The sequence below is a fragment of the Glandiceps talaboti genome, chromosome 11 (genome assembly GCF_964340395.1).
Source record: "Glandiceps talaboti chromosome 11, keGlaTala1.1, whole genome shotgun sequence".
NCBI classification, from domain to species: Eukaryota; Metazoa; Hemichordata; class Enteropneusta; family Spengelidae; genus Glandiceps; species Glandiceps talaboti.
This window is the reverse complement of record NC_135559.1, coordinates 13,219,010-13,238,087: the sequence shown is the minus strand read 5'-3', so window position 1 is coordinate 13,238,087 and position 19,078 is coordinate 13,219,010. Positions and strand designations below refer to the sequence as shown.

The window sequence follows — 19,078 nt, the reverse complement described above, 5'->3', positions numbered from 1 at the left end:
CACCTACAGGAGGTCTACTGAAACCATCCTGACTTAGGACACCTACAGGAGGTCTACTGAAACCATCTTGACTTAGGACACCTACAGGAGGTCTACTGAAACCATCCTGACTTAGGACACCTACAGGAGATCTACTGAAACCATCTTGACTTAGTACACCTACAGGAGGTCTACTGAAACCATCCTGACTTAGTACACCTACATGATGTCTACTAAAACCATCCTGACTTAGGACACCTACAGGAGGTCTACTGAAACCATCCTGACTTAGGACACCTACAGGAGATCTACTGAAACCATCCTGACTTAGGACACGTACAGGAGGTCTACTGAAACCATCCTGACTTAGGACACGTACAGGAGGTCTACTGAAACCATCCTGACTTAGGACACCTACAGGAGATCTACTGAAACCATCCTGACTTAGGACACCTACAGGAGGTCTACTGAAACCATCCTGACTTAGGACACCTACAGGAGATCTACTGAAACCATCCTGACTTAGGATACCTACAGGAGATCTACTGAAACCATCCTGACTTAGGACACCTACAGGAGATCTACTGAAACCATCCTGACTTAGGACACCTACAGGAGATCTACTGAAACCATCCTGACTTAGGACACCTACAGGAGATCTACTGAAATTATCCTGACTTAGGACACCTACAGGAGATTTTCTGAAACATTCTAAACGCATGGTAGTTGTACAAAAAATAACATCACGTACATAGTTTAAGTGTAGGGACTCATTTGCATATTGCTTTCATTTATTCATATATGCATACTATTTTTAAAAAAGCAATCATTGCTACTATTAGTCTAGACTCATTGCTTGTAGTTGATTTGGACTATTACCCACAACTCAGCCTAGAATTGTGCTTTCAACGTTTCACTTTAATGAAGCATCGGCCAGGAAACTGATGCAAACCCTTACTGGCTTTTAAATCTACCTACTGTGCCAGATGATGTCAGTGGTATCATGGACTTCGATGATCTTAGATGATCGCACAGTGTCGTACTAGCTCAATAAATGAATGTTGTTCGTTTAGGACAAACCCCTCTCCCTCCCCCTAAACTGATGATCACAAGTGTGACATCACATGTTTATATACGATGTAAACCACAATGAAAACTGTAGTGGTCACACCACTACAATCGATGTAATGTAAAAACATGATTGTAAACACGAAGTTCCAACCTTATAATGAACCTGTTTACCTTCGGGCGATAAACACATTATAATACTACCAGAAACCCAGCACTGTATCTCACATTAGAAGTAAATTTTTTATCGACTAATCAACATCTCAGTAGTAAATACAGAACCTGATATCATTGAAGGCGTGAAAGTTATCGAAATTTGGTTAGCAGTGCAAAAATGAAGTTCAGTAATCGCATTGACGCCAAACCCCCCCCCCCCTCCCTTCCCATGAATGAAGCTTTTAAATATTGAGTTTTTGTAACATTGTGCGATCATCCCATAGTGGGGACTGGATGAGCCTTTGTGATTTGAAATCATGTTCTAATTTCAGGTTTGAATTCATGAGTTGTGAGTAATCACCCATATCAACTCCAAGCCTAAGAGTTAATAGGCTGATATCACGTATCAGGTGATACGATAATTTATCTCTCAAATAATTAACACCTTATGCTGCATTCTCTCATACTCTTCTGTAAATGTCAGTAAATTTTGCATAACAATGTTGAAGTGCCTGTGATAATAGTTGTGACAATATTGGTGCTTTACATGTTTCATAGATCTGTGATATGAATCGCAGCTATAGTATAGACAGTCTTTCAGAGTGTCTAATATCTGCAGCTTGTCAGTTTTATAAGCGTTGGTGCTCTTTGTCAAATTTACAGATGAAAGTTGTCTTACTGTCGTAGTAGAAATAGTTGTTGTCTACATAATAAGCATTCCTTGGTGTCTCTCAATAACCTGACATAGTAGCCTGAAATAATTATTTTGTAATCTGACTCCCAGGAATAGAATCATAATACATATTACACCAAGAGAAAATTTGAATGTTTTGTAGAAATAACCACTGCACAAGAGCTCGAGCGCCTGTATTAGACAAACAATTTTAAGTAACTTGTAGTGTTACGGCTACAGTAGCAACATCTTTGAATGTATTTGTATTACTATGATTATATTGTTCTGAAATAACAAAAATAGCGAACTTGTTCCCAGTGTCTCCCAGTATACAGTTTGACAACACTGCCTCCACAAGTACAAAATTTGATTACCTCATTCGCAGTGTCTCCCAGCATGCATTTATAACATTATATACTCCCAAAAGTAGAGAATTTCATTACCTCGTTCCAATGTCTCCCTGCATGCAGTTTAACATTACATGTTCTCCCAAATGTACAGAATTTCATTACCTTGTTCCCAATGTCTCCCAGCATACAGTTGAACAATATTGCCTCAATAAGTATGAAGTACTAAATTTAATTACCTCATTCCCAGTGTCTCCCAGCATGCAGTTATAACATTAGTTACTCCCAAAAGCACAGAATTTCATTACCTCATTCCCAATGTCTCCCAGCATGCAGTATAACATTACATGTACTTCCAATTGTACATAATTTCATTACCAAGCTCATTCTCTTCATCTCCCAGCATGCAGTATAACGTTACTCCCAAATATACAGAATTTTGTTACCTTGTACCAATGTCTCCCAACATGCAGCAGTGTGTACCTGAACTACCTCACTTTTCAAAATAAAAAGTGTGAACCCCTTCTTGTCTCCCCTATATTTGGAAGATTCCAAAACGCCTCATTATTTGCACCCAGTAATACATGTACAATAACAATTCTGAATTTGATAAGATAGTCAGATGTTAAGAAATTTAATATGACAATTTGATAGATGAGAAGGTGAAGATGGATTTTCCTGAATTGTCAATAGCATACTACTATTTAACACACACACACACACACATACACATACACACACATACACACACACACAGAGAGACAGACACACACACACACACTCACATACACACACACGCACACACACACACACACACACACACACACACACACACACACACACACACACACACACACACATATGAAACTCCAATAGTTAGAAATTTACACCAGTTGAAAAATCTTGCATAGTCTAGGAAGAACGTCACACTTTCTTATGCTTGTGAATTTCTACAGCAGCAAAAAGTTTGATTCTAAATGACCTAGCCGATAAACACTTCGATGGTAGTACATACATGCAACATAGTAATCAAATCACCAAAGAAGGAACAAAGAAAAGAAACAAAAACAGAAAATTGCTCCATTTCAAATACAAAATGAAACAATAAATTTCTGCTTTCACTCAAAAATGAGTTGTCTTTTTGCTGCCCTTGTTTTATGATGAACAACTACAAGATATGGAAATGACTAGTCTAGTTCCTGATGGACCATATTCCGTACTACTTTAACTTCACACTTATACCGTCTAGTAAAGCCTGTGACTCTCACACAGAATTCTGTGCTGCACCTACAGTGTTCATATAAACATGATGATGTCATTGCATCCCCACGTGATTTTAGTTTAAACAGACTGGAGGTGGAGTCCTTGTTGGACATTGGACATAGTCAAAACAGCTGTATCAAATGAATATTAATAAGCGATGACAATTAACAGTCAGTCAATTTGTGATGGATTATTACTGACATGCGCCGTTCGCACTTCACTCACCATGGGGTTGAACCACAATTAACGCCTTGAGTCACAGGCTTGACTAGACGGTATAAGTGTGAAATTAACGTAGTACGGAACTAGACTAGGAAATGACTAGTTCTGAATACCATACCATGTACATGTAACAGGTTTTTAACCAATGCCAGTGGGAAAAACAAGAATGCCTCCATTCCATTTTTCTGCTTTTTTTTTGCAGCATGCAACCCAACAAATCTACCCAAGCTCCTTGCAGAGTCAGAGACAAACACACGACATGATTTAGAATCAAGTCTATACAGATTCGTAGTTTTTAGAATTTCAAATTTTTAAAGTATTTGTATAGAACACATAGTATAAAAATGATCAAACCTCTAATGAAGTTACAATTACAGCTAAAATGATGTCGGCTCGGTGCTTCACTCATGGGACATTACCATCAACATATCAACTTGACTACTTCTATATCCCCACTGTGCACCTATGTAATTGTTTCTTTTGCATTAGAAGTTGTCTGAATTGGTATGTAATAAATGTGATGTTGCGTGAGTGAAACACCAAGCCTACATCATTTTAGCTGTAAGTCTGTGGATTGAACAAAGTACAGGTGTGCCTCGTAATTATATGTTAATTAATTCTGACTGATCAAAACAGAAAACAAAGCAGATTATCTTGTCACACAAATCAAGTGTGAACAATTGTGTTATCAGATAATCTCCAATCAGAAATCAACTGTGAACAATTGTTATCAGATAATCTTGAATCAGAAATCAAGTGTGAACAATTGTGTTATCAGATAATCTTGAATCAGAAATCAACTGTGAACAATTGTTATCAGATAATCTTAAATCAAAAATCAACAATGGACAACTGTTCTCATAATTTCGAATCAGAAATCAACTGTGAACAATTGTTATCAGTAGATATCTCAAATCAGAAATCAACTGTGAACAATTGTGTTATCAGATAATCTCGAATCAGAAATCAACTGTGAACAATCAAGTTATTAGCATGGTAGGTTACATCATATGTAAATATTGTCTGTTTAACTAACCCAAACATATTTGTATTAATATTTTACCAATACATATCTCTACCATTTGTGATAGCAGTGTGTTTAATACTAGTATAACAGGTATAATAACTCAGGAAATAAACCAATTGTTTAGTTTTAGAATGCTAGTTTTATGTCAGGAGTGAAATTTTTCTCATCTCCTGTATTTATAAATGTTTACTCTCTAATTTTGTATGTGTGTATGTATACATCTTTACTCCATATCTTCTATGTGGATTGTTCATTCAAAATCATAAATAAAATGTTGAGATGAATCGAACAAAATATTATAACTGAATAAATGTTTTGTATTGTTCCAATTGTTTGTGTCTGGTTTTGTGTTCTTTGATACGTTTGGCCGTAATGTCATTTTATCAGTGTGGACAACTTAATGGAAGTTGACTTTAAAGTTGTCGCAAAGTCTTATCCTTAATTTTTGATTTATTTAATGTTTGAATCAGGCTCAAAGCCCATAGAAACAAGCAAAAAAAAGTAATGACAAAAAATCAATAGAGAATATCTCTCCAATGCCTGCACTGGAGAGAATCACGGTGCATGAATAGACTCACTGTACATAAATAAACATTGCTACTGTCTGCCACTCTCTTAACAGAGTTGTAGACACTTTTCCAGACAAGTTCACCAAAAGACAAAACTGAATAAGAAACAAACATAGCACTTACACTACACCGCCTGGACAGATAAAAAATCTTCCAAAACAATTAGTTTATGCAACTCAAATTTTGTTGTATGTTTTCAACTTTAAAGTTAGACTGCAAATGACAACAATACAAATACTACAAAGAACCCGGACAACACTGGACAAAAGAATAAGGTCCTGAGTTTGTGTTCTGGACAATGTAAACAACTGCATGTAAAAAGAAGGTGAGAATCCGACCTTAATTTGACCTAAGAGCAAAAGGCAAAAGTCCTGCATAGAAATTAAGTTACCACGTGTGTAGCATAAACGCATTTGTCTAGTAATATCATTATCATCCATGAAGTTCCTAAGAACACTATCAAATATAAATTCACTCACAGCTATACATGACCACACTAGCATGCCAAGGATACAACTTCACATGATTTTCAAGTCTGTGATGTTACATGAATGACTTGAAGAACTTTATATTTTTCTTATGAATTTCATCCTGCTGTGTACGGTGGTTATAAGTGCGTGTAAATGTAAGAGAATTTATATTATGTGATAAGGAGAAGACCTTCAAAGCCAGTTTTAAATGTCTACCACTTATGAAGCAATGCTGATCACAATCATCTCTGGTAAGTGGTTGTAGTTGTATGAAATGAAATGAAATGGGGAGTTAAAAAGAAGATAGTTTGCTATGACTTTAAGTTCTTAGCCACTGTTTACGGAACTTAGCGGTTAATACATATTCCGTTAATATCTCTCAACCATGTCTGTGACTATAGAGTTGCAAAGAGCTGCTAATACGATTTTAAAATCTTTATTGCATAATTGACCAATCAGGTTGTTCAACAGGGTGATATTCAAATGAAGTCATTATGTAGATGAACATGTGCAGCTGACATTAACAAACAGTAATGCAGGTCAGTCTTGATGTACAAGCATTACCAAAAATACTAAAGATTACCTCTCAGTGGTTCATGGTCAGTGTGGTGAAAGGAAGAAAGACAGGATTTTTGTTCGTAGGAAAATGAATAACCCCAAATGGAACACAGATAGCAAGAATTGGAATGACCTTTGATTGAACCCTGACACCTTCACATGTACAGAACCCTGTTAAAGTGTGATCATTTACATACAATTTACATATAATTATGTAAATTTGTTAACATATTTATGTAAATCACTGATGAACACCTTATAGGGAAATCATAAGTGTCAAGATTTTCAAATCGTCAGGTCTTTGCAATTGTAGTTACAAGCTTGGTAGCTAGGAGAGATAAACAGCAATATTGCTAACACTGTAAGGCCCCAAAAAATTGTTTCTGGTCTAAAATGGTGCAATGACACAATTTTTTTTTTTAATTCTGAACAAACCTGTCACTCTGAGTCTACTGTTTATGACATTTACTGTTCTTTTTATTTAGTACTTTAGACCAAGTGTGTATGTGGGGCAGATGTCATTTGCTTGTTTACGATTGGCTCTGCAGTTGTCTGCACTGAAGTATGGAGGGTTATTTTTGTGTTTCCCCATGGATCTGCAGACTACATGGGCTGGACAAACACACACAAAAAAACCAACATGGGTTTTTTGAAGTGATGCGTGCCCTGACCAGAAAGAATTCTTTTTTTTTTTTGCCTAAACAGGCTAACATTAAAGTGGGCATATGGAAGAGAATTTTGTATTTATTTTGGATTTTTATTTGAAAAAACAGCTTCACTATGTTTTTCTACTTGAAAAAATAATGTGAATTAACATATATCAAGTCCATGTTCACAACTCAATACATTGCAAAAAGATGCAAAAAGCGTAAAAAGTTTGTTATTGTACGTACAATAACAAACATTTTACACATTGTTTGATGTTTTGCAGTTTATTGAGTTGTGAACATGGACTTCGTATATGTTTTTTCACATTATTTTTTCAAGTAGAAAAACATAGTGAAGCTGTTTTTTCAAATAAAAATCCAAAATAAATACCAAATTCTCATCCATATGGCCACTTTAATATATATCTGACATTAAAAAAAATCAGAAAATTTGAGTCACGGCTAGTTTGAATATCCAAATATAGTAGCAATCAAACAAGTAATATCTTGTACTGCTTTTCTTACATTTGCTCCAAGGTAAAACTGTCAGGGAAAAAATAAAGACTTCAAGGACTACTCTCTTTCCATGATTTGTTTTTTTAATTGGATCATTTTAAACCCCCAGATTTGACAAGCAATCGATGAGGAAGGTCAAAATGAAGTTATGACATCATTGCCTAAATATCCAATCTCTTAGTTCAATGTCTAGATGCAGGCAAATCAATTAATCTCGTTCTTCACTTAATCAACACCTTTACGGTACGTGTTCTGAGATATACGTCAATTGCCTGCCAGGTATTCTGTAAGTATTCTTGGCATGGGGCTCAGCCTTGTTATTTTCACACCCACACACACATTTACCTGAGAGAAAATATTTTCTCACCTACGCACATTACAATACCTTAGAGAACATGCATTACTTTGCCATGCACACATACTTACATTGAAATATATCCACCCAGGACTAAATTAAAAAACAATATTGGTACATTGTACTTGGTGTGTTTTAAGATCCTTAATAGTAAGGAGAAATTTGTCAAAGGGACACAAACTGAGTACATATTTTTGGGCGTAATTTTTTTTGCTGCATTATTTAGAAGGTATATTCACAGTTTTGTATGTACTGAAGCATGCGTATAAACATCACCATCGTCGTATACCACAGCCTCTCATATGACACCGTCCAAGACGCATCGCCAAGAGGTTTCATTGCTTCAACAGAAATATGTGCTCCTTGCGAGAATGAACAACCATCACTTGCAAATGACTCAACTCAAACCTGAGATATAACATTATATTAAATGATCTGAAGATTTAATTTATCATACATATAAAAAATACCGACTAAATTCTTGCTGTACAATCAGCTGTTCCAACATTCCAGAAGACAATCGTAATGTCATAGAAGGGTGTGCATTAATTAGCACGAGTATATATACTTAGGTGATTCATATTTTCACCTGAATAAAAAGCAAAGAAAAAACTTGACAGCTGCCATTTTTTACTAATAACATATTTCAGGACCACAAACATGCTTTCTTGTAACAAATACAACCCATAATAACTTTTTATTAACAAATAACAAATACAACCCATGAAATATAACAAAATATTATTTTTAATATGCTGAACCTTTTAGCACGCCCTCACTGGACTTCTTGGGAGAACATGTAAATTGCCAGTAACACTGAAAGAACTATCCAGTATAAATAAATATTCAGAAAGAACTATCTAATTTGAATAAATATTATTAATGTATGAGGTTAAGCTTAGAAGGGATGTGCTATTTTTTTTGAAAATGGTTTTCTTGTAATCTGACCTCGGAGTAAAAACATCAACATGAATCAATGTGTATAAATTATGGATAAGGTCTGTGGAGTCAGCCATGCAAGAACTAGGCTTGGATTTGGCATTCACATTGAATGATGATAATAGTACATGGTTTATTATAACAAAAATGTGACCAAAATAAAATGGTCAAATTTCTTGAGTTTACACATCAGTAAAATAAACATGTTAAGACACAAAAACAAAAACAAAAAAAAAAACAAGTTGATTAATAAAACGAGTCCTAAAAGTAGTAAAGTCAATAAAATACAAAGTACTATTAATAAAGTTAAAATACAATCATGGGAATACTAAAACAAGGTACACACACACACACACACACACACACACACACACACACACACACACACACACACACACACACACATACACACACACACACACACACACACAGTCAAACCAAACAAACAAACATTTCATACATAAAGAGAATTTATTTCAAAATTAAAATACCATACAATAATTATAAGCACTTGCTAGTAGGTACAACATAACAAAGAAATCTCACTCAAAAAAAAATGTTCAGTCCATCCAAAGTTCTAATTTTTTCTAACTGATAGTTGTAATTTTAAAATGCTTCAGAATTTGAAGGGAAAAAAATTCTATCGCACTTTTAAATATGTCTTGCTCTCAATTGTTTTTAGAATTAATTTACATGTGATTTCACTTTGTAAAATTGTACAGAGATTTTTTATGACAATTTCAGTTGATAAAAGTTAGAAACTCAAAACCTTGCTAGTAATTTTTACAAAATAGGACAGGTGACTAAGGTTGTGATTTTATTGCATTTCATTTGATCTTTTTAAATTGTTTTTTATTTTTGAAAACTATTGGTTCGACCCCAAAACAAACAAAATGTCAGTCAGAATACCCCTTCTGTGATAGATTGATGAAATATGTACAGACATCACTGGGGAAAGAAAACAGACATGCATTAAGGTCAAGAAGACAAAGAGTTTCTCATCATTATATTTTAAATGTCTAAAAAATGTTTAGGGTCAGCAACTTAATCTAGGGTCGGTTGGGTTATCGGAAGCACATAATTTTTTTATTTTGCCTAAGCCTTGAAGATTTTTTGAGAATATACACTTGGTCTAGAATAGTTTTTTTCAAAAAACAATTGTACATTCACCTAAAAAAACTTCAAAGGAAAAACCAGAGGATATTGTAAAACCTAGAAATTTTTGCTAAAGACTTATCTTGCTGGAAAACAAATATGGAAAAATAAGTAGTGACTAAAATGCCTTCTTGTATATATGTACAGTCTAGTAATTAGGCCAAATAAAAAAAAGTTGTTTGGTTCTGGTTACCCGACCCCACCTAGTTTTTCATGCCAAGCCTAAACTATTTTTTATGTATTTGAGAAAAATAATAAAATCGCAAAAATCATGTAGTCTCGCAAGAAATAGTAGGTGTGGAAACTGACATCAACTTAAAAAGACAATATAAAACTATTCTTCCAATCTGTAATGGCTGTACATCTGATAGGAAGAAATAAACAACACAGATACCATTTGGAAAACAATGGAAAACCTGAACTAGACACACATGAAAAAAAAAATAAAATGAAATAAAATAAAAAATCTACCTACCCACCTATTTTAAAATTGAATGTAATCAGAACAACACAATTTTTTTATACACCTTAGTAAAAATTATAAGTCTTAGAGAACTAGCTGAAGACTGTAAAAATCACAAACAGTTTTAGGAGCAAAGATCTCGGTTTACTGTATGCCTAATTGTTGTGATGTAATTGTATGTAATCACCAGTTGGAGTTAACTTAATTTCTCGTTTATAGTCAATGTGTTGATATTAACTTTATTGACATTGACAAATTAAATTAGTATTCATATTATTCATTAAATATGTTAATTAGATAATTATTACAATGTTATTATACTCATAATGTCTGGTACAATTTAGCTGGTAGGGCCTTGGCTACCACATTTTAAAACTTTATCATTCAATTTGATCTTTTTCATCTCTGTGTATCCTATTTTTAATCCCTCTACTGAGCTGTTGTGGACCAATTCATTTACTGATTCACATTTTCTAAATATTCAATATTCATTAAAAAGTGGTGATCTTCATTGAATCATTGCACATGGTCAATATGGTAAAAATGACTGATTTCCCTATATAGAAATATATATATATATATATATATATATATATATATATATATATATATATATATATATATATATATATATATATATATATATATATATATATATATATATATATATATATATATATATATTCTACCCCTGATGAGTGAGGACTACGCACCTCACGAAACAGTTCTGTAGGGTCTATAGCATATAATTTGGTTCAAATTTTCAAAACCTGTATATATATATATATATATATATATATATATATATATATATATATATATATATATATATATATATATATATATATATATATATATATATATATATATATATATATATATATATATATATATATATATATATATATATATATATATATATATATATATATATATATATATATATACACACACACACACACACACACACACAACTAGGCACAATTATTGATATGATATTGTGCACCAGTGATGGCTTAATTTCATAGCATACAGTCCGGGAGTGACCTAAATACTGGAGTGTTGACCCCTAGAGTGACCTTCATGCCACGCAATGATTGCATAATCTTTACAAATAGATCTTCTAAGGCCTTCTAAACGAAAGGTTACACATGATCCGTGACATTCCGTGCATCAGCTTGTTCATAACAATTGTATTTTAGACTATGACACATAACCGTATCGCGTATCATAATTCGTGCTTGCAATATTACTACACAGACTTACATTGTTATTTATCCACTCAGCAGGTACAGTGCAGTGTATCACCCATCGTATATTGATTTTTCTTTTTAAAAATCAAACTACAAAATGTGGTCGTTGAAAAAGACCTGACTTGTGTACATGACGTCTTTTTTTGTAAAAGTCCGAAATTTAAAAGAGTAACAGTTATTCATTACGTGGTTGTTGTCTCAGATTACAGAATTATTTACGTATTTAGATTTGTAAACAAAGTAAACAAATGAAACAAAGACGGACATTCCAACCTCGAGAGCATGCGCGAGGAATTTTAAGTCCACGTGACTTCTCGTAATCCAATCAACGAACGGTAACTTCTGCCACCGCCAAGCTCGTTTTTGCATGAAAACAGTGGAATGGTGCAAGTTTAGTGGATTTTAAACGGCGAGATCTTTCTTAATTTGAAGTGTTTATCCAGAGAAATGGGTTCAGAGCAAAGAGCGTAGTCACGATTTTGTAAAACCGTGGAATTAAGTGATATTCAGAACCATATTCAAGGCGATCGAGCTACGTGAAGTCGGGTATCCTGTATGAATGGAACGCCATTGCTAGCAGAGCACTCGGTAGTTGTTGTTTGAAAAGTTCAGCGTTAGTGTGCAGTGTGTGACAACAGATCGCGGGAAGTACAAGTACTCCTCAGACACTAGAATTGAGGTCTGACCTCAGTTTCTTTAAGTGGTGGATTATGGCAAACTCCATGGCTACTCTCGCCAGCTTATGGGACGATGGTAAGGCAAAAATCTCGAAGATCGCAAGTTGTCAAAATGTAGTCATTGTAGGGGTGACCAATTGAATTCGTTATATACGATCGAACCACGTGCAAAAGGGGCTGACCTTCAAAATTGCCCAAGAAATTCGAAATAAAATGTCACCAGGCATTACAGTCTAAAGAAGGAGCATATTTACATCTCCAAGGGAAAGTTTAACAACTTTATCCTGTTCTTGTAAATGGCCTTGGTGTGTTGGGGAATTTAAACTCCCACACGATAAGCTCTTTAGATTGATGCATGTGATTGATGGTATATAATATAGCCGTGGTCTAAACATGTCCTAAATTTAATCTTGAAAATATAGCTTGAGAAAAAATAACAATAAGCTATATGCCTCGTTTAAACCCATGGCATTTGGTATATGTAAACCGATCGCCTTATTTATGGGAATTCGATTCCATCAGCAACTATTATAGGCTGTGTGTGAAGCTATGTGTGAATACGTTTGTGTACAAACGAGAACAAAGCACCGCAGCTGTAAAATTCCAACACAGAAGAAAACTTCGAATGAATGAATCGAAGAAAAAAAGTATCCAGGGGAAGAAAGGTAAAGTTGTTGGGAAAATTGAAGGGAAACTTCCGGAGGCTTCCGGTTAAAGTAACGATAATTTCACACCTGGTAAAGAATAGGTGAAACGTTTAAAACATCGTTACCCATTTCCTACGGATCAATTTTTCCCTGTCAATATTCTTTCAAGATCTTTATGCCCTTTCTTCCTTTGTCGCAAGACACGTCCATGCTATGAAAAGGTCTTTGTTCGGTACAGTCCTGGTATGGGTCAGTTTTAAAAACCATTTGAAAGTTAATAGTTAATTTGTTCCAACTCTTATCATTTTTCTTGGAAATATGTTGTCAAATATACTAACTTGTAAGTTGTAAACACACAAAATAGTGATACAGTAATTGAATTATGAAATGTTATGTCGATGTTTTGGACAAGATGTGTTATATATTTTATTTGAATTTTTTAAAGCAGTATACATCGTTGGTTAATGCAATAACGGTAGCCTTTCCGTGTGAATTTCCAAGGGGGTATGTTTGGGAGGTTAGTCACTGTTGTCTAGGAAACGTTAGCAGAGTAAGTGTGAACAGGAAGTATGGAGTGTGTGTGCGGTTGGTAATTATGTATGAAGGCAAATACTAAATAGATATATTGCTTGAAAAAAGTGACTTTCAACATTGCCCCTTGGTCTGTTAGTCCAATATACTAGTATTGTATCTCACTAGTTATGTCCCAAGAAATTGAGTGAATCTCTTAAATTCTTTAAAACATGGGACATGTGTAGATTAAAGTTAGTGTTTTTTGTGAAAGAAAGCGAAACCCTTCACCCTGAACTTAATGTATTGTCTGAAACTAATAAAAGATTATTTGTTTCTCATGTTTAAATTGCTGCTGAAAACAGCTGCAGTGTGTGCCATAACTTTTCTATTGTCATTCAGATAGGGGTAGAGAGTAGGAACAGTTGGTGAAAAGAATACATACTTCTTTAGTCAATTTGAAATTTAAAGCAACTTCTGAAGAAAAAAAATGCATTCAAAGGGATATCTTTCACCCAATGTTTTCCTACTACAGTTAAAAATTTGATGCGAATGATGAATGCTGACAAAGTCTTGTAGGAACCAGTGTTTCCTTCCGTTTTGGTCTTTGTTCTGATAATTGAGCAGAAACTTCTGACTGACACGTTCAAAAAATTCTTTTTCATCAAGAGTTGTAGCATTTTGTACGGAACAATTGGGCTATGGTAATCAGTGCATACACAGGGAGGGTACTGAGTGACAAGACATGCATTGAAGTTTAAAATACAGTACCTTACTACATGTAGTAACATGCTCTGAGATTTTAATTGCACATCTGACAAGGGTGTGGGTGCCTTAACTGCATTTATATGTCCTGTCAAAACCATAAAAGTTGTTTTCTAGAGTAAGTGCATGTTACAGTTAACTGTCAGAGTCACAGGACAGCTTTTTTTCCCCCTGGGAATGGTGTTTGCATAGTATTCTTTTTTTTGTTGGTTTTGAGCATTAAATGTCGGTGAGTTGTTCAAATGTTTCAATTGTACCCTTTCTAATTCATGATAATGAGGGGGTTGCTGCCAAGTCTGCCGTAATAAAGTCACAGTAATGTAGGTCTTAATTGAATCCTATGTGTATCATAAGGGTAATAGGTAAATAGAATGGACCCTCATTGTAAGGAACATTGCACAATGTTGCACAAGCTCAACAAATGAACATAGTTCATGTCGGTCAAAACCCCATCCCCCTAAACAAATGTTCACAAGTGCGACATCAAACATTTATACATGATGTAAAGTATGATGAAAAGTGTAGCAGTCACACCACTATAATCAATGTAATGTCAAAACATGATTGTAAACACATTAAAATACTACCAGAAACCCAGCACCATATCTCACATTAGAAGCAAATTCTTATCAACTTATCGACATCTCAGTAGCAAATACAAAAGCTGTTAGCATTGAAGGAGTGAAAGTTTTCCGTCGAAATTTGGTTAGAAGTGCAAAAATGAACTTCAGCAATTGCGTTGATGCCCCCTCCCCATGAGTGAAGGTCGGTTATTGAGATTATGTGACGTTGTGTGATTGTCCCGGGGGGGAGGGGGGGTGGGGGGTGAAATGGTTGTAAAAAGGCCAAGTCATGAAAGTACTGTAACTATGCACATAGAAAATTCAAAGTAATAACATTCTTCATAAACATTATATGAATAATTACTTGAGACTCAAAAAGTGCAGACATAAAATTGTCGAAATACTTTATAAATGCTGTTTATTTACATTGGATTACAGATTTAATTAAAAAATCCTAACCCTACAAAATCAGCAATGAAATTCCATCTAATTGCCATGTGAATGCGTTTTGGTCATACTCATAGCGTAAGACCCATATCCTGCTGTACAGTTTGTATTCAATATCACATTTGCATAAACTGCCGCCAGACGGTTGTGCATTTTGATAATATGAATTGAATGGTTTATGAGAATCATATATACCATATGCCAATGTGTTTTAATTGGTAGGGTATTTACAGGTCAGGGAAAATAAAGCTGGCAGTGGAAGTATCCAAGTACTAGCTACATACATGTATACACTACCAGGTTCGACACGTTTTCCCTCTCCGCTATGGGTCCTCCCTATCGCTAACAATGAGACTGCGAACATTTCATTCGCATGAATTTTGGGAATAAAAACCACCCATACCCTTGCTAATGACTAAATAAAATACTTATATCAGATTTGAACTTTAAATCTCTAAATCATCATCATCATCATCATAAAAATTTATATAGCGCCAAATTCCAATTTGTTCAAAGGTGCTAGATGGTGTTCAATTTACACAGAATGCAAACTACGTCTTGTCTATTCTGTCAATTCTTGTCTTACGATCGTTCTAGCCGCAAGAACGTACAATATGACAGCTGGTTGTGCCTTGCAATATTGAGTTAATCTGTTTGCATAACTTTCTGTTGTCCGCTTTGCGACTCGAGCGAACATTAGACAAGAATGACAGAATAGACAATATGTAGGTTGAATTTAGTGATTTAAAGTTCATTTCTGTCTTATATAGTCATTAGCAAGGGTATGGGTGGTTTTTATTCCCAAAATCCATGCGATTGAAATATGTTCGTGGTCTCGTTAGAGATAGGGTAGAACCATAGCAGAGAGAGAAGACGTGTCAAAGACGTGTCGAACCTGGTAGTGTATACATCCAGAGCTACCAAAGTACATGTGTGAGCTGTGTTGAAAACAGATACTGGTGTAATGTTATAGTACATGGTGTACATTAGTTGACTAATAATACTAATTACATGTACATAGGATGATCACTTTTCGTAAATACATCTTTTTTGAAATTCTGTCTATATCAATAGAGTAATTGTTTTTGGATGAAAGTAAACATTGCAAATATTAAAGTCCCTAATCCTGAACAAAAATGGCCGACTCCAATCCCCTGTGGTTTAACCTTGTGATCATAAGTATATGAAAAATTGTTTTAAGGTATAGTTTTAAATATTATTTTGAATTTTTAGTATCTACCTAAAATTATTCTTGTATACTTGCGATTATGCTGACATTAATGCGCACAGTGTGCAGTACCAAAAACATCAGTGGATCTTTGTATGCAAATGAGCACATAATTGTTTGATATACACACAATTACGTTCATGCATGTAATAATTTTATGAAATGTACGGCTTTGAATGATCACGCTACAGTAACAGAACCCAGTAATGTGCGAGTACCAATATGGTTGTTTGCATTCGTGTGTGCAGTGTTTTCTGCACTCATGCAGATACCCCGTGTTTACCACATTGGTACTGAGCACTAGTAGCAGATCATAGGGTGCTGTGATGTGATGATATTGACAAGCTTATCACGCTCACAGTGTAGTCAGTAATTAAAGAATAGAAAAAAAAGTAAGACCAAGTTTACTGAAAAATTTGTAAAAGTTACAGCTGTTGTGAGGTACCATATATATATCACAGATTGCAATACATCAAAACATGCTTGTAACTTTAGTTTAGCCTACCCTACTTAAAGGACAATGCTTGACCCTGGATTAAGGACACTATTCAAGTACTAGTATTAGAGCTGTATACATGGATTTAGTCATGTAGATCGTGGTAAAAGTTCTTGTTTGAATGACAAGTGGTGAAACTCAATACGAGTTTTACACCCTTGTTCTGTTGCTTAGACATTTGGGTTATTTTTTTTCGTGATATTTTTGGAAAGTTCTGCAAAGTTTGTATTGTCATTGTTGGAAGTTGGCATGAAGTAGATATTAGATATTAATTTACTACCACTGTGCCCCCCCCCCCACGTATCAACCATTTTGCAAATAAATCCCCTTTCTAATCCTGTATACCAGATTGATCATTCCCCCCCCCCCCCACCCACATGCACACACACATGCATAAAGGTGGTGCCTACCTACTCTGCTGTGTTAGAGTGGTTGGTTTATCCCGTAGTAATTTCTTGAAAACTAAAGGAAAACTTACGGAATTGGGCATAATTTCATTATGTAAAATTCCTGTAAATTTATGCAATGATCAGTAATGTTATGTAAATTTCCTGTAAATTTATGTGACAATTGGTAATGTTATTATGTAAATTTCCTGTATATATGCAATGATACCTAATTTTGGTATTGAAATATCCTGTTCCCTCTCTTGAGTACTGTTTGCAAAGATCTGATGTGAGTCTGTTAGTTACAATTATTTCAAGTAAAAGTTGAATTATAGCAGTCAGTCACACAAAATAAACACATACAAAAATAAAATAAACCATGCTCAAATTTATTAGAAAGCTTTGACTTTATAGAGAAATTTCAGAAGATAAATGAACTTAAAAGACAGTTGCTCATGTACTAAATGTTGGCATAACTCTTTGAGTGTCAAATTTTGACCTTGACATTGTCGTATTAATATCTTACATTGTTCGTTGACCTGTTAGGACAGGTTACCTTCACCTATGGCCTGGTTTGTAAAGTCTTCACTGATTGGTCATATTGCATCTTTTTCTTGAATGAGCCAATCAAAATCATCCTTGGAAAATAGTTCAAGTGATTCCTTAGAGCCCTTCAGACCTGTAAGATCAATTTATGTATAAATCACAATTTGAAACATTTGACCTTGTCAGAGGGAATCAAGTACTAAATAAATCTTCTGTTAACGTGGTTCATTGCTGATTTTGTCTAAAAAAAAATAAAATAAGATGTGGTTGTGGGATGAGTATTTCAAAGAGATTTATAAATAGGGTATAAATTTACTAATTTGCAAAAGTGTAGAAATCAACAAATGTGTTTTATGGCCAGGTAAAAGATTAATGGGGGGGGGGGGGATCACTGTGGGTAGATATCGTGTGCTACTTTGCATGGCTGTTTTGATTACATATCGATAGTTTTTATGTGCATATGGTCAGTTTTGTACAAAGAATATAAACAACATTTGTCGATCTATTCCTATAAAAGAAGAAGAGTCTACCCAAGTTCTTTATATCTGATAATCTGAGGTAAAAAATTGTCTGTGTATAAAGTAATATGTATAGCCATGATGTAGACTGGTGTACAGGGAAGGCAATGAAGCTTGGAGCCTAGAAGCCTGCAGACAAATTGGTCATTGTGCGGGGATGTCTTATAAACACCTCAAGAGGGCCATAAAATAAGACCATAGATATAAATCTATATACATCAGAGCTTTTTTGTTGTTGACCTTAATGGCCTTATGAAGTAGTTTAGCCATCAGACCATCCAGTCAGGGTTTGAGTTTTAACCCTTTGTTCTAGCGTGACCAATGACTATTGAGGTAGAAGATGAATTATGCACTTGGCTAGAGATGGCGTCAGTAAAAAAAGAGATAACGCTCATAATAAGGACATACGAATCTAAGTGTTTCACTGGCTTACATACCAATATATTGATTTAAAATTTTGATCTTGGCTGTTGAGTCAAGGCCATGTGGGATTTTGTACTCCTTTGTTGTAATAAAAAGTCCATTTTCAAAACAGTTTCATAACTTGCATATCAATGAGCTGATTTGCATATCAATGAGCTGATTTACACTTTCAATCTGGCATTGAGATTCTAAGTGCTTCACAGGCTTACATA

General features: G+C 34.6%; 1 protein-coding gene across 2 annotated transcripts in view; it reads left to right on the top strand.

The window, feature by feature from the left end:
* Window positions 1–12,032: 12,032 nt before the first annotated feature.
* Window positions 12,033–19,078, top strand: part of LOC144442851 (transcription factor Dp-1-like) — a 54,475-nt gene continuing 47,429 nt past the window's right edge. For both annotated transcript variants that reach the window (XM_078132238.1, XM_078132239.1), the window contains exon 1: window positions 12,033–12,413. In XM_078132238.1, the coding sequence (XP_077988364.1) occupies window positions 12,371–12,413 (43 nt within the window). In that variant the 5' untranslated portion in view covers window positions 12,033–12,370. The remainder of the gene's footprint in view (window positions 12,414–19,078) is intronic.